The following is a 17,431-nucleotide window of genomic DNA, read 5'->3' as shown; positions in this document are numbered from 1 at the left end:
GAAATAGTCCTGGAAATGAAATTACTTGTTCAAAGAACTTTTGTTAATGCTTTTGATATATGTTGCCAAATTACTTTCTAATTTTTAATGATAATTTTAGCACAGTCTATCCAAAATTGATATTTTATTTTACCCAAGTTCTAGAATAAGTATGGAAGAACCCCACTACGAAGCTGGTTATCAAATAATGATGACCATATATATATTGTAGGCTTTCTGCTTGTGGAGAGGGATCTATTGTACCTTTTATGTATTTGTACTATGGTTTCACCTGCAACACAATTAAGCTTTTGCATTCAGGAGTAAATGAGCCAGGGAATATGTAGCACTCCTACGGTATAAGCTCATTTTTTCCCCAACTTCTAGTGCATTTTAAGCACAGTATTAGTAAATGTTTGATGGAGTAAAATGAGTGAATAAGCCTCAGTAAAAATGTTTAAAATTTTTCTTCAATTTGATTCTTTACATTCTATTTTTATTTTATTGCTCCCACTTTCTCCTTCAAAGGAAATTTAAATAAATGTGACAATTAATTTAAATAACTTAAACACTTTTTCTTACTTCTCCAGTGTTTTTCTTGAACTTTTTATTCATCATTTTTGAGATTGAAAGCTTGTTTGTTTTGATTTGTAAAGTTAAGAGGTCCCTCTGGTGGAACATTTAGGAAATACATGGCACTATATTTTCATGAAAAGACATAGATTGCTTTTAAGTTAAATGGTGGGAGCTTTGTATGATAACTTAACAATAGAATGATGTAATGGATGGTGGTTCATTTCCTAGGTCACTTTCAAAACCTGTTTAATTTTTAACCCAATATGTTTAAGGTTTGTGAAGAATATAATAGGAAAGAAGATAGCTGCAAATGTGCCAAATTATGGGCTGGATAGATTTTTTATGAACTAGCTTGGAATGCTAATCACTGTTAATAAAATTGTGTCTTTGTGGAAAAATAAGTATTCTAAGAAATGGAGTGAGGGATACATTTCATAATAATTATAATATTTCAAGTATAATTTATCTTAGTACTTTCTGTATGTTACCTTTGATTTCACAATGATCCGGAAAGGTAGGTGGTATCAGACCCACTTTATTAAGAAACTAAAGCTCAGAGAGGTTTAATAACTAGGTCTTCCAGCTAGTAAGTGATGGAACTGTGAATAGAATCAAAGTATTTGCTGTTTTCACTGTATTGTTCTACCTCTTAGATGGAAGGCCTGGGTTTATAGCCCCTACCCTCATCTATTAAGTGGTCAAGGGACTGACCCTGAATAGGGTTTAGAATCTGAAGAATTGATCAAAGTATATTCATCTGCATAAATGACTTATTTTCTCTTATTTCCGCTTAAGGTTATACACATAGCTATTCAGTAGTGGAGTCATGATCTGATTCCAGGCCTCTTTGATTCTAAGGACTATGTTCTTTCCGTTATTCTTGGAGGTGAAAGATCAAGTTTCCACTGAATCATCAAGAATTAAATCATACTCACTATTGATTTCTGTGTGTCGTATTTTACTTAAAGGTAACATCTAATGTATGGCATATATCATCTCACAATTAAGCAGAATATTCACTAACTAGAAAGCCACGTAGCTATTATTACCATGTAAATTATCCATTTGTGAACTATATCCAATAGATTTTTAATCTTTGCTTGACTTCTCCCTATACCAGTATCATTTTCCCTCCTTACAAATGTTTTGTTACTTTATTTAATGAACGGAATCTTTTACATGAAACAGTATTATTTTTGTACTTTGTAATCCAAGTTCGAAGCATCTGATACAGGTTTTTAAATACACATTTTTGGCTAGTTATTTTGAAAATAAGTAAATTTGTAATTGGGAATCATGGGTGTGTGTGTATGTGTACACATATAGTATATTAAAATAGATTTGTTAAAGATTTGGGAAAACATGCTTTGAATTTAGAAAGATTTCTATGAAGCAATCAGCAGTGTGTTAGCAGAACTATTGCCTATAAGTAACTAGTAATAAGCAATTATGTTAATAGTAGGCCTGATTTTAAAATTAAAAACTTAGTTTCCTCCTGAGTTTTGTCATCAGTTATTAGAAAATGGGCGTTTTATGATACAGGAATGCCTTACCTCGAGGGCTGGCAAACTGCAGCCTGTGAGCCATTTTTTGGTATGGCCTGCTAGCTGTGTTTTTACAACATTTTTAAAGGTTGCTTTAAAAAAAAAGTGACAGAGACCAGAAGTGTATACTGCTGCAAAGCTTAAAATATTTACTCTCTGGCCCTTTACAAAAACGTTGGCCTACCCCTGCCTTACAGCTTTCCAGGTAGCTCCAAAAAGTGAACAGTAAAACACTTCAGACTCTTATAATCAGGTAGATGCTGTGTATGCTACAGTGTTAGCATGAGCTATTAATTAGCATAAGCCAGAAAAAAATTCAACTTCTATGTCTATAAAAATTCCATTTTATGATACTGTAGAACCCTAAGTACTATGTAGAATACTTGTGGAAGTAATAACTTATTTAAGAACTCAACACCCTTTTAATCTTTAATGAAGTTTTAAATAAATTATCATTTGTTTTTTGAAAATCTGTATTCATAAAGGAACATTCCATGGTTCTATTGTATTCCAGGTAGTCATTGGATATCCAGGGGTATTAACATAGGAAAGGAAAACAGAAAATGGGAAAAATAACAACGGATGCCTTTTTCTGTCCTTAGTATTTTATAACCAGAAGTGTTAAGCTCTTTGTTCTCCACATAACTTATTAGAGTAGGTGTCCTTGTTAATTTGAACCATTATGTACATTTTTAAGGATAATTAATGAAGGTAGTAATTTTGTTTATAAAGTTTTTAGCTTCCTAAAATTTTTACATTTAAATTATATAACTAGTAAACTTGGAAATTTCTTTGTTTTTACATTCTTTGACATATGTTTATAGTCTAGCCTTCTAAGTTCTGTGTAATAATGCAAACATGTCATAATATTCTGCATACTGTATTAATACAAACTGAAGAGCATATATGTAAATACAGGTTAAATACAATGTATGTATTTCATTGATTTTTTAAAAAATGTCCACATCTTTCAAGGGTGCTATCATGTCTTTGTCTTTGAAGGATGAAGTCTTTGAAAGAAACTAAATGAGTACAAAATCATTTTTAAAAACCAATACATTACAAAGAGGAATCAACGCAAGGTCTTCAGCTCCCATATTAATAACCCATATTAATATCGCTTTATGGATTTTCAAAATCCTGTATAACTTGTGCTTTATCTAATCCTGATCCATACAGTGTAACCAGAAGTATGTTCTGTTGGTGTTCCTTTATCAAAGCTTGAATCTGCTCTAATTTTAGAGTATGTGAATGTGCATTCTGTTTGATTTTTAGTTATATACAAAGTGATTTCTAATTTTATAACAATTAAAACAGTAATTGCCTGAAATTGTTTTGTATAATCGCATAACATCTTAGGGCAATATTAAACAAAATTCACTTTTTCTTCGTTATTTTCTAGTTCTTACTCAAATGAGTATATATCTTTTATAGTTATAAATAAGTTGAATGTTGTATTTTACTTTTTAAAGCATATAGCTATTTAGCTGTCATCATGATCATTTCTAAATTCATAATATCCCACTGAAGTGATCTCACATATAAACCATTTCTCAATAATTAAATACTTACATTGGCTACAATTTTTTGATATTTATAAATATTGCCAAAATTATCACACTTAAAAAAATAACAGATAGCCTGTAGTTATCTTCAGCATCTGAAAATCCTGGTAGTAGTTACACATAAGTAATGATGCCTAGCAGTATTAGTTCTGCTTCATAAAATTCTTTACTATACTTTCAAATTTGATATATTAAAATAACTGCCAGTTTCATATTAGGAAGGAAACTGATCAAATGAGAACCTTGTAATTTCCAAAGCTGTTGAAGAATATGTTGTTAAAATTCAATAGCTATTCCTTGTAAACATTTTTAAGGGATTTTAAAAAGTGATTTCTTATTTCTACTTTTAGAAATTCATTTTTTGCACTTCCAAAAGTACATAAAGACATAATTTTTGAATAGAATGCAAGCTCCATGAGCACAGGGAATTTCAGCTTTTTGTCTAGTGCTACATCTCTAGGTCCTAGAATAGTACCTGGCACATAGTGAGCCCTCAATAAATATTTTGAATGAAGCAATTTTCAAGGATGTTTATTTACAGTATTATTTGGTATACTGAAATTGGAAACACTTCATGTTCATTAATAAGGGGGTGATTAGTGTAAAATAACCACACAATGGAATATTGCTGGAAAAAATTGAGGTTGTTCCATGTGTACTGACATTGACATTCATGCCACCTCATTCTGTGAATAAAGCAAGTAGAAAAACTATGTGTAATATAATACCACTTTTGTTTTTAATATTTTGATTTAGAAAATTCATAATCCATTTATGCTCAGCAATTCTTAAACTTTTTGCACTCCTAAAATTACTGATGATTCTAAATGACATCTGTTTGTGGGCTAGATATGTATTTATTTATATTTAGATATACATTTGCCATGTTAAAGTTAAGACAACATTTAAAAATTTACTTATTCATTTAAAATAAGAATAATGAATTTATTATGTTAACATAAATACTGTATTTTTATGAAAATAACTATATTTTCCAAAATAAAAACATTTAGTGAGAAGTGGCATTGTTTTATATTTTTGCAAATCTCTTTAATGTCTATCTTAATTAAAAATAACCAACTTCTCATATCTGCTTCTTCATTTAATCCATTGTGATGCTGTTTTGGTTGAAGTACCTCAAGAAAATCTAGCCTCACACAGATACGTAGTCAAAACAGGGAAAAGTATTTTAATTCTCTATTCCGATAATTGTAGATATTCTTCAATACCAAAACTCTACAAGTAGTAGTTTCTTAAAGATTAGCGGCAATGTAGAATTTAAAGCTATGTCAGCGAACTTTTCGTACTCATACTTTTCATACTAAAGCCCTTTGGTCTGTTTTGCACTTAGAATAGATCTTTTACCCATGCAAGATTTTATAGCTGATGATTGTTCATTTGGAAAATATTGGTTCACTGGTTATGCAGATCTTCCAAATGTTGACACATTTTATTATGCCATGCTCAAAAGTCACATTTGTTAATATCACAGCATAGTCTTATTGCAAAGGTTTTCAAGTATTGTGAAGTTGTTAGGCTCATAGTAATGGATGAGCATTTTTTGAAATTCTACTTTTCACTTGAAAACTTGAATTTTGTCATTGATAACACAATCAGTTGTTTTTCTGGAGTTGATGGGCTTAACTTCATTCACTTGTTGAGAAAACAGCTGTTAAACATCCAAGTCTGAATAATTGTCATTTGTTCATCTGCAGATAGTGTTCCATTAAAAAGGGGGGGGGACTAATTTACTCTTAATCACAATGATACTTGAAAAGAAAATTACTATTTTTTTAAATCTGTAAATAAAAAAATGAAAAGAAAACATAGCAAAATGTTCAGTGGTTATCTTAGGGTGGTGGGGAAATGGTGACTTTTTTCTTCTTTCTCCTTTCATTTTTCTGTAATGAATAATATATTTTTATTATGTTATATAGTTTAAAGTGTTATATAAAGTATGTTATTTATAGGACAACTTACACATAACAAGTGGATATGAATTATAAAGAATAGTTAGTTATTTTCTCTATTTTTCTTATTAGGATTTAGGTCCTGAATATGAAGATACATTTAACATCTCATTGCAGTGGATTTTGGAAAATGGAAAAGATGTTGGAATAAGGTAAAGGATTTGGTTTCCACTTTGTCCATTTTGTAGTCTAAGAAGTGATTTTGACTCTAAACTCTCCCTTAATTATTTTTAAATAGGTGTGTTGGTTATGGCCCTGAGGAAGAATTGACAGATATAGTTGATGTACAGTTTTTGCAATCCACAAGACCACAGATGTCCTTCTGGTGTCGTTTTCGACGTGCTTTTATTACTGTCACCCACAGGTTATTGTTGTTATGCTTAGGTAAGTTGTGAGGATGAGAAAGCAGATACAGTGTAATCTAGAATTTTTGTGTCTGTATTTCACCAAATGCCAGGATTGAGAATATACTTCTGTGATAGTTGTCATTATAAATCGCATCCAGAAGTCTTCAGTAAGGTATAAGAATATTGAGGGTTTCTATAATGTCCGTATCAATCTAAGGGCTTAGAAAACAGTGCTGTGAGGAGAGGTGGGAATCAAACTTTGTCATGTGAATGTCACAGAAAAAGCAAATTTAGTGCATAGATAGAAATCTACTTTAGGAAGTAGAACAGGAAGATACAAAAATTAAGCTTATTTTTAAAATACTATATTAGAAATTAACTTAATTAAAATTATTTTTAATTTAAAAAATACCATTAAATGAATTAAAATTTTCATTCAGATTCCTAGATTTTATGTGACTGTTTTGATTCATAACAGGAATTTAGGAGATACTCATATTTTTTTCTTTTTTCTGCCCAATTCCTGTAAAAATAATTCAGGTTACTTAAAGTTAGAGGTAGTTTGTTTACAGTCTCATAAGACTCACTTTTCTCATAGCTTAATGCTGAAAGAAAAAAGTTTGTGAAACATAGTTATGTTACTTTGTTTTCAAAAAAATAATAGAATTTAAATGTTCAGTTGTCAACGTAATGAAGAAATGGTTTTTCTGGAGATATTAAGTGACACTCTGGGAAATGTTTAATATTAAATTTTTCTATGTAATTTGATCATGTAGCTAATTCAGACCACTGTCTTGAAGGCTTATTCCATTATCCCATTATGGCAGTTAAAATAGTCACTGTAGAAACTGTCAAAATGGCTTTTTTTTGCTTTATTTTGTTAATACCACATTTAACAACTGACAAAATAACTTCAAGTTGCAGTGAATATTATTGAATGCCATTGACCACAGTTTTAAAAACAATATATAAATATTGCAGGTGTAGTGATGGTTTGCGTTGTTCTGCGTTACATGAAATATCGCTGGACAAAAGAGGAAGAAGAAACAAGGCAGATGTATGATATGGTGGTAAAGATTATAGGTATAGTATTTGTAAAAATCTAAACTACTTCTAGAATAGTCATTATGTGATAAACTACATGATGTCCAGTGATTGCTTCATTTGTAAATTTGTTTGATTTACTTTCAGATGTTTTACGAAGTCATAATGAAGCTTGCCAGGAAAATAAAGATTTACAGCCTTACATGCCTATTCCCCATGTGCGAAATTCCTTAATACAGCCTCACGACAGGTGTGTTCAACACATTATGAGTTGAAGTAAATCAGAATGTTGGTATCTTCTGCAGTCATGAAAATTACACTGAGAGTTGTGACCCTTCTCAACTAGACCTGTTTTATTGTACAGGCTTTATTTTTGTACTTTAAACTCTTTTCTAAATTTTCATCTATTATCTTCCTGATTTTGAGTGGCATAATAGACAACTGGATTTCAAAATATACACTTTTGATTCTTTGTTGTCAGTCTCTACCTTATTTCCTTTAATTCTGTCTTGATAAGGAAACAGAGACAGAGAACAGCCAGAGATGTTTTATTAATAATGTTTTAAAATACTTCCTTTTGTTGTTAATGAAGCTTTTTAAATAAAAGAATTAAGCAATAACTTCTTGAAAATAAAAGATGATGTCACATTCTAAAGCAATATTCTTACCCTAGCAACACATCAGAATCACCAGTGGAGCTTTTGTGCGGGAGGCGGCCAGGGCAGGGGGAATACCAGTGCATTGTTCCAAATATAGTCAATCTGAGGTGAGGTTCAGTCATCTAAATCTTTTTGGAAAAAACTCCTCCATATGCAGTGATAAGAACAGCCCGCATTAAGAGTAACCACTACCTTCAATGACTAATATTTGAAAAAGATAACAAGCCAAGATGATAGTAAAGTTGTCATTTTCCTTCAAATGATAGGAGAAAAATGAAGAAAGTCTGGGATAGAGCTGTTGACTTCCTTGCTGCTAATGAGTCTAGAGTTCGCACGGAAACACGAAGAATAGGTGGTGCAGATTTTCTAGTTTGGCGGTGGATCCAGCCTTCTGCATCCTGTGACAAAATATTAGTAATACCTTCTAAAGTGTGGCAAGGTCAAGGTATGTATTTTTAAACAACAAAAAAATATAAATGTAATTTTTTCAAATGCAAAAGTCTTACGTGTTTAAAGTAAAATAGTATAACTGAAAGATGTATGAAGGCAGAGTTCCCTTCCAGTTCCATCCCATAGAAGGAATCAGTGTTAGCTTCTTACATGTCCTCCCACTTTTCTCCTTGCTAATATAAACAACATGGTTTGTCTTCACTGTGACAGAATTCTAGAGACATTACTTTGATTTTTTTCCCTCTTTCACTTACCAAAGCAACTTAGTATATTAAAGATCTAACTGCATTCTTTTTCCCTGATTTTTTATGCAAATAAGACACATAATTTGTTTTGTATTTAAAACATGTGTAAGTGGAATTATAACTTTTAACTGCTCTTTTTTCAATTTTTGCTTGCCTTTCTCTTTTTCATTAAGAGTCTTCCACCTGCATATCCCATGCCAAGTAGCTTTTGTGGGTATCATTCCATATTTTTCTTAATGCTTGCATAGTTGCAAAAACAGGTATTTGTAAGTTTATAAGAGGGTTTGGTGTTTGGTTGCCTTACGTATCCAAAGTGATAACTGTTACCTCATTTGAATTTTTTGTATCTTAATGGTTATTTGCAAAAAGAAATCTCATGGCTAGTTTAATTTGTATTTCAGAACTAGTAATGAGTTGAGTTTCTTTTAATCTTATTGGATAAAAAGCATATTTATCAATGCTTGCTAAACATAGACTATATGGGAAAGGTAGGTTAATTGTTTTGAAATTGAAATAAAATAAAATCCAATCTCTTCCCGATTTTCTGTAACTGATTTTCACTTTCAAAGAGCTTGAATAATAGTTTATATAATCGTGGCATAAAAATAAAGTTTTTATGTTTCCAAAATGACACTAAACCATAAACTATTTGCTTTAGGGTACATGCAGAATGGTCCTCTGAAACCATAGGCTGTCAGTCAGATCTGATTACCTTAGTGCCTTATAATGATGCATGTGGAGTCTCAGCCTAATTTCATCATAGAGCTAACAGTTGGTGCTCATGTATGCATCTGAAGTTCTAGGCCATTGTTTTTGTTCATATGAATTTTTTTTTATCATTATAGTTGTCTTATTTTAAAATAAGATATTTAAAATAAGTGAGATTTTCAAGATGAATCCAAAGGCAATTTTCAACTAGATAATCCATGTTGTTCTTAAAAATTAGTAGTGGTATGATTTATTTAAGTGTGTTAAATTGGACACTTTATAATCTCTAGGATTTAAAACCTCAGACTATTATTTTCACTTTATCATTATCTTTAGCTAGGAAAAGACTGTGCAAAAATGATAAAATACAACTTAAGGTCAGTTATAGTAGTAGTTAAAACTCAACCTGAATTAATACAATATTTTTAAAATCTCCAGCTACTTTTTTTTAATATATTTTTAGAAGTTTTATAGTTTTATTTTTTTAATTAATTCATTCATTCATTTATTTTTGGCTGTATTGGGTCTTTGCTGCGTGCGGGCTTTCTCTAGTTGTGTCAAGCGGGGGCTACTCTTCGTTGTGGTGCACGGGCTTCTCATTGCAGTGGCTTCTCTTGTTGCGGAGCATAGGCTCTAGATGTGTGGGTTTCAGTAGTTGTAGCACGCGGGCTCAATAGTTGTGGCTCACGGGCTCTAGATAGCAGGCCCAGTAGCTGTGGTGCATGGACTTAGTTGCTCCGTTGCATGTGGGATCTTCCCGGATCAGGGCTCGAATCCATGTCCCCTGCATTGGCAGGCAGATTCTCAACCACTGCGCCATCAGGGAAGCCCTCCAGCTACTTTTTACGTATTAAGTGTTTTATCCAAGTTTCAGTGTATTAAATGTTTGGAAACTATATGCCAAGTACTGAGCTACCTTAATTTGCATATTTCTAAATGGGCCATGTAAAGAATTGTAAATTTAATCTCTCTTTTCTTGACAGTCTTTGATAAACAGTTACAGTGATTAGGGCCCTGTTCCTGGACCTAGAAAGGAATTGAGAGTAAAGTAAGACACCTGCTACTTAGCAAATAGAAAAAAAGTGTAATGGCTGAGATAATTTTAGCCTGAAGGCAGAAAATTCTGACATAGAACACTTGGTAACTATTTACTTGAAGTATACCAATTCAATTTTTGGATGGTTGTAGTGATAAAATGGAAGTCTTTAGATTTATAGCAAGAAAGACTTGAGCTCTTTTAAGAATTTCATCATAAGAAGAATTGTTACAAAAAGCTGATAATGAGAAGTTGTTGGAATTTTCTTAATGATAATTATACATCTTTTTGCCTCATTTAAGAACGTATAGCTCTAATACAGAGAGAATTTAGTGTTAATATTACTTACATGTTTATGCTATTAAATATATAGTCTATTTAAATGTAACTAAATGACTCTGACCTAGCTTTTTAAAATGATTAATACATAAAATAAGTTTGCTTTCATTTAAATATATCTGAGCACAAATGTTGTACTGTATAAAAATGGGCGTATACTAGAGGGTTCTGATGGTTTTTTATGTGAACAGATAGTTTAACTTACTAACAAGCTTAATGTTTCTCCCCTTATAAATGCAGTGGTTTAAAAGGTACATGTCTGGGGAGTTCCTGGTAGCCTAGTGGTTAGGATTCTGAGCTTTCACTGGATTTCAATCCCTGGTCAGGGAACTGAGATCCCATAGCCATGCAGCATGGCCAAATAAATAAATGGTACATATCTGGAGGGTTGGTAATTACGGTAGTCTTTTGAGTTCACTACCACTACAAGCTGTTGTCATTTAATGATACTTTTCCCAAGTAACTGTTAAATAATCAGCCTTATTGAATTTTTAGTTCAATTTCTAAAAAGTAGTTAAATATAAATTCAGTGATAACATTAGTATCTCTAAAGGTATTTTATTTAATTAATTTATTTTTATTTAAAAATTTTTAAATTTAATTTTATTTTTGGCTGCGTTGGGTCTTCGTTGCTGTGCACAGGCTTTCTCTAGTTGTGGCGAGCGGGGGGCTACTCCTTGTTGCGGTGCGCAGGCTTCTCATTGTGGTGGCTTCTCTTGCTGCGGAGCACAGGCTTTAGGTGTGCAGGCTTTAGTAGTTGTGGCACACGGGCTCAGTAGTTGTGGCTCGCAGGCTCTAGAGCGCAGGCTCAGTAGTTGTGGCGCACGGGCTTAGTTGCTCCGCGGCATGTGGGATCTTCCCGGATCAGGGCTCTAACCCGTGTACCCTGCACTGGCAGGTGGATTCTTAACCAGTGCGCCACCAGGGAAGCCCCTAAAGTTATTTTAAAGTACCAGTTTGCTGGGGAGCCAGAGAATTATTTATGCTTCTGACAAATGTAGTGTTTGGTATAAACAACATTCATTTGAAGAACCCAAAGGTAGTCCCTGAGGTACTTGAAATGTATCATTCAATAACTACTGTATCTTTACATGGCCATGGTAATTAGGGTTTAGTTAGGGAGATAAAGCTTATATCTTAAAAATCAATTTGATCTTTTGGACTACTTTCTGACTAGAGTTGGCCAGGGATAGTTTCTCCCAGGTCTGTTATTTTGTGGAAACTTGGGTCTAGGCTAGGATAAGGTGGTATGAATACTTCTGTTTTCTCTGGTGCATCCCCTGCTGGCCCAGGCCGTTATTGGAATTTCAAGGAAGTCAGATTGTTTGCAGCTAAAAGGTCATCTAAGAACAGAATCTGTACACTGGTAGAGAAGTTCGGAAAGTACTAGATGTTCACAAACCTTCTTGATCTGAGATTTGGCAAAGATTTTCATGTCTAGTGACCCTTCCTCCACCCCATATCAGGCACTGTTCAGACATTTATACTCCAGATGTTTCTTATCACTGACAGTTCTGAAATCTTTAATTGATACGCTCTGGTCTTTATCATAAACTCATCCTTTCAACTTTCCTGCTTTATGTATTTGGGAACTCCAGAATCTGATCCTTCAATGCACCTACTTTCTCTAGTTCTTCAGCATTTCTCCTATCTTTACTTCTTTTCCTGTGCATCTTAGTTTTCATGATCCATCTTTTCAATCACTCTCTTGCTAGTACCCATATGTCATCACTTGTCCTTCATCTTACCCTGGTATATTCCAACCAAGGATGAAACTGTTTATCTGTGCCTGTCTATATGCAAATGGATGAGCATAGCAAGAGAAAATCCTGCAACTTGTTAGACTGGTACCTTTATAACTAATCAACCTCAATTAGGTCTTCAGTGCTACCTGCCTTTCTTATTCTTACCATTTTTTACTAGTCACTTCACTTACCTACTCTACTCAATAACAATTTTATATTTCTTCCCCTCTTTTCAAACCTTTTGCCCTTCTTCTCTGTCTTCTAATTCTCAGCTGATGACTCAAATAGAAACAGTCAGATTGTACCTGCCTCAAATTTCCACCACCAAATTCATAGAATTACCAAAATCTACACTCATCCTCACCTCCTCTTGCAATTGAGGAGCTGTTTCACTTAACAAAGATCCGAGCCGTTCTCTTCAGAGGATCCCTCTGGATCCCATTCCCTCTGGTCTTCTCAAGTGTCTTCCCTTACTGTGTTTTAAATCCCTGCCTCTCTTGGATCTTTTCATCAGCACTTAAACATACTATAGTCTCATCTTTAAAACACACTGGTGCACTATACATTGTCCTATAGCTGTCTACCTATTTATAGCCAAATAGCATTAAACAATTTACTCACTGTCTTTACTTTTTCACCTCCCATTTATTCTTCAGCTGACTCCAATCTGTTTTCCATCCCCATCATTTCAAGGAAACAGCTCTCAGATTTCAATATTGCTAAAGTCAGCGGACATTTTTCTTTCCTGTCCTTATTTTACTGAACAGTATTAACAATTGAGCCTGCCTTGGAAATTTCTTGTTTTGGCTTTGTGGTTGCCACTTTCTTCTGGTTTTCATCCTACCTCTTACCCTTTCTTAAATCTTCTTTTCTAGATTTTCCTGGACCTCTAGGTGTTGGGGCTTTTCCAGGCCATCTTTCATCATTCTCCCTGTCTTCCCAGATGATCTTATACTGCAACTTCATTTTTTATATATATGTTGATAACTTTCAAATTTATATCTCGCACTAAGTCTTCTGTTCTTGTTTTCAGATTTTTATACCCAGCTGTATACTTGTCTTCTTTACTAAGAAGCACTGGAAATTCAACATGTGCATGAACCTAATGTCTTCTCTCTCCAAACTGACCTTTCCTCCAGTGTTCCTGTCTAATTAATGATACCTGCCCCTCCTCAGTTGGTTCTGTCATAAACCTGGGAGTCATCCTTAATCTCTCCCTTAGCCCCCACATGTGCAGTCTTTAAACAAGTCATGTCAGATCTATTCCATAATATGTCCTGATTCTGTCCAGTTATTTCCATCTGCATTGCTGGCCTGTCTTATCCACATTACTATCATCTCCCTCTTAGACAACTATAATAACCTCCTAACTGGTGTCCTTGCATTCACTTTTGCTTCTGTCTAATTGATTCTCCACATAACACTCTATTTAAAAATTTTATAATTTTAAGAGATCTTATCATACTATTCCTCTCCTTAAAACATTTGAGTGGCTTCCCATCACTTTTATGGTAATGTCTAAGTGCTTTAATGTGGCCTACATGGTCCTCCATAATCCAACATCCCCTTCTTCAGGTTTATCTTTCTATTGTCCCCACTCTAGTCACAGTGACTATCTTTTAGTTACTCAAATATACCAAGTTCCTTCTTGCCTTGGGCTTTGTACAAGCTGTCACCTTTGCTTGAGATGTCCTTTACACCTCTCTTTACTCTGCCTATTTATATTGTATTTATTCTTTAGGTCCCAGCATAAATTATACTTTATCCTTGAAGTGTTACCTGATATTCACAGATTAGCTTCAGTTACACTGAGAGCTTTCTGTACTCTTCTTTCTTAGGATTTACCACAATTATGATTTCTTGGGTGACACTGTTTTTCATCTGTCTCCCCCACTAAACTAAAGTCTTTGAGAACAATGACTGTGTGTCTCCCCCACTAAACTAAAGTCTTTGAGAACAATGACTGTGTCTGTCTTATTCACCTTGATCCAGGGGTCTGGCTCATAATAAAAGTACGCAGTGAATATTTTTTGAATAAACTGAATGGCTGAATACTTTTCAACAAAATGGAACAATGGAAAATAGTAAAACTCATTTGTTTTTTATAGCATTTCATTTAGATAGAAGAAATTCACCACCAAATAGTTTGACGCCATGTCTAAAGATTCGAAATATGTTTGATCCAGTTATGTAAGTATTATGACGAAAGGTACATGTAATTTTTATTTGGAATATTTGGCTGAAAAATGCATGATATTCTTATAATGCTGTCTGTAATAGAAGAATCTTCTACTTCTGAATCTCTAACTACCGAGATGTTCTGTTTTTCTCATTTCTTCTTTTTTGTTAAATTTCAAGCAAAGGTTTCACCAAAAGACACAGATGTATAATGATTTGTAAAACTTTTATAAATCTGCATTCACTGGGAATCCCCACAGCAGATAAATGCTTGAGTCAGATTAATGACAGATATGATGACAGACAACAGTACCCTTTATTAGATGTATAAGTCGTGTCTGCCACCGTTCTTTGCCTCAGTAGGCAACATAGATAGAATATCTGCTATTTAAAAATTTCCAAATCCTACTCTTAAAAAGTTTTCTACAAAAATGTACATACCTTCCCCTCTACAAGACTTGTCCATTTACTGTTTGAGAAACTTTTCTGTCTATGTAATTACAACAACACATGCATCCAGAAAATAGCACAGTCAAAAGTTATTGCCTTAGAATCCGTAATACTTCACATATAAGCTGTAATAATCTTTAGAACTTGCTTCCTAGAGGTGACTACTTATCTGTCCAATGATAGGACAAGTCAAATTCTGTTTTTTAAAAAAAGCTGACAGTAGAAATTGTATTACATATAAAATACCCGTAAGTCCCATCTGATAGCTCATTTATTTCAAGAAATAGTTGATATGGTAAGATTCCAAATGAGTGACAGCAAAATTGTAAATGTGACAAAGCACTGTCAGTACACACACACACACACACACACACGCACACACGCACGCATTCCCTCCATTTTGCAGAGGTAGAAACAATTAACGGTGTGGTGATCCCTCTATTTGGAATCTTACCTCATACCTTAGGGTTTAGGAAGTCTCTGCCAGTCCAGTATTTTATTACCTGAGATGAAGATTTACAATTTGAAGTGTAACAGCCTTTTCCTTGGACCCACCGTCTATATCTCACAAGAAAAACAAATGTGTGTTACTGTAGCGGGAGCTGTTTCGTAATAGTAAGGTGATTTATGTCACCTTACTTAGGTGACTTAGGTACAAGGTGACTTAGGTACAAAATGTTTGTCCTATATTCACGCTTCTATTATTTTGGAAAAAAAGAAGCTCAGAATACACTATATACTAAGAATTTTCCTTAAGTTTAGGAATTTGAAAATGTCATTAAAAAATAATACTTTACTTTTACAAGTTTACTGTAACTCATTAAAGTGCTTATTAACATTTGTCTAGATAGAAAAGAGAAATGACTTTAAGTATGTAGGATTTTAAACGTAAAAATGATAGCACATTTATTCTGCTATAGTAGAGATCCTTCAGTGCCTCAGCATGTGCATTCTTAGACTGGAAAGTGAGAGCAGGGCTGGGACTTCTGAATGCTAATTATTTTTTAATCTACCTACTGTTAGTAACAAGCATTTATATACTGTTAATTTTAACTATATGGTTTTTAAACTATTCCCATTCTAGTTGGGTATATATATTGTAAAAAACAGAAGACTTCTTCTGAGTAGGAATATAGCTGTTAATTTTTTTTCTTTTTTCCCCCAGCTGTATTGAGGTATGACTGAAAAGTAAGAGTTTTATATATTTAGGTTATACAACAGACCTTTTGTGTTTTTTTTTTTTTTTTGCTCATTCTTTAAAAAAATTTCTTTTTATTGAAGTATAGTTGATTTACAATACCATGTTAGTTTCAGGTACACAGCACTGTGATCCAGTTATACATATATATGTGTGTGTATATATATATTCCTTTTCAGATTGTTTTCCCTTGTAGGTCATTACAAAATATTGAGTGTAGTTCCCTGTGCTATGCAGTAGATCCTTGTTGTTTATCTATTTTACATCTATTTTATGTTTATTTTATGTATACATTATATATATAAAATAATGTGTATAAGTATATAGTGTGTGTAAATTAATCCCCAAATCCTAATTTATCCCTCCCTCCTTTTCTCCTTTGGCAACCATAACTGTTTTCTTTGTCTGTGAGTCTCTTTCTGTTTGTAAATAAGTTCATTTGTATCATTTTTTTAGATTCCACATATAAGCAATATGATATGATATTTGTCTTTCTCTGTTTGGTTTACTTCACTTAGTATGATAATCTCTAGGTCCATCCATGTTGCTGCAAATGGCATTATTTCATTCTTTTTTATGGCTGAGTAATATTCCATTTATGTATCTATACAACATCTTTATCCATTCATCTGTCGATGGACATAGGTTGCTTCCATGTCTTGGCTATTAATAGTGCTGCTGTGAATATTGGATGAATATTGGGATGCATGTATCTTTTTGAATTATGGTTTTCTCCTGATATATGCCCAGGAATGGGATTGCAGTTTTATGTGGTAACTCTATTTTTAGTTTTTAAGGAACCTCCATACTGTTCTCTATAGTGACTGTACCAATTTACATTCTCACCAACAGTGTAGCAGAGTTCCTTTTCCTCCACACCCTCTTCAGCATTTATTATTTGTAGACTTTTTGATGATGGCTGTTGATTTTTGTTTTCATTAATTTTTTAGGGAAATAGGGGATCAGTGGCATTTGGCAATTCAAGAAGCAATTTTAGAAAAATGCAGTGATAATGATGGCATTGTTCACATTGCAGTAGACAAAAATTCACGTGAGGTAAAGTAACTTTTACTATTGAATTCTACGTTTTGGATTTGTTGCTACTAAACTAAGACTATTTATTTTCTTTCTTCCCTTTTTATTTTTTTAAAAAATATCACAGGGTTGTGTATATGTTAAATGTCTGTCTCCAGAATATGCTGGGAAAGCTTTTAAGGCATTGCATGGCTCTTGGTTTGATGGTAAGAAATTTGAGTATGACAAACATTTTGAAAAGATAAATTATGGTTTACTGTTAAACTATACCAGATTTTAAATTAAAGAATCTTAGGTTAGCATTTTTAGAGTAATAATTTTAGATTATTTTGTGTTCATATATCTTTTACCACAGTTTGTTTT

General features: G+C 33.1%; 1 protein-coding gene across 6 annotated transcripts in view; it reads left to right on the top strand.

Annotated features, from left to right (window-relative positions):
• LEMD3 (LEM domain containing 3) overlaps positions 1–17,431 on the top strand; it is a 144,943-nt gene that overhangs the window by 47,007 nt on the left and 80,505 nt on the right. For all 6 annotated transcript variants that reach the window (XR_013830655.1, XR_013830656.1, XR_013830657.1 and 3 more), the window contains exons 5-12: positions 5,707–5,786; positions 5,873–6,018; positions 6,963–7,064; positions 7,173–7,275; positions 7,951–8,129; positions 14,316–14,397; positions 16,984–17,089; positions 17,196–17,274. Coding sequence is in view for 1 of the 6 variants with exons in the window: in XM_079938327.1 (XP_079794453.1) it covers positions 5,707–5,786; positions 5,873–6,018; positions 6,963–7,064; positions 7,173–7,275; positions 7,951–8,129; positions 14,316–14,397; positions 16,984–17,089; positions 17,196–17,274 (877 nt within the window). In the remaining 5 variants the exon portion in view is untranslated. The remainder of the gene's footprint in view (positions 1–5,706; positions 5,787–5,872; positions 6,019–6,962; positions 7,065–7,172; positions 7,276–7,950; positions 8,130–14,315; positions 14,398–16,983; positions 17,090–17,195; positions 17,275–17,431) is intronic.

The sequence above is a fragment of the Stenella coeruleoalba genome (assembly GCF_951394435.1).
Source record: "Stenella coeruleoalba genome assembly, chromosome: 11".
Lineage (NCBI taxonomy): Eukaryota > Metazoa > Chordata > Mammalia > Artiodactyla > Delphinidae > Stenella > Stenella coeruleoalba.
Note: the sequence above shows the minus strand (reverse complement) of the source record. Positions and strands in the feature narration are given on the sequence as shown.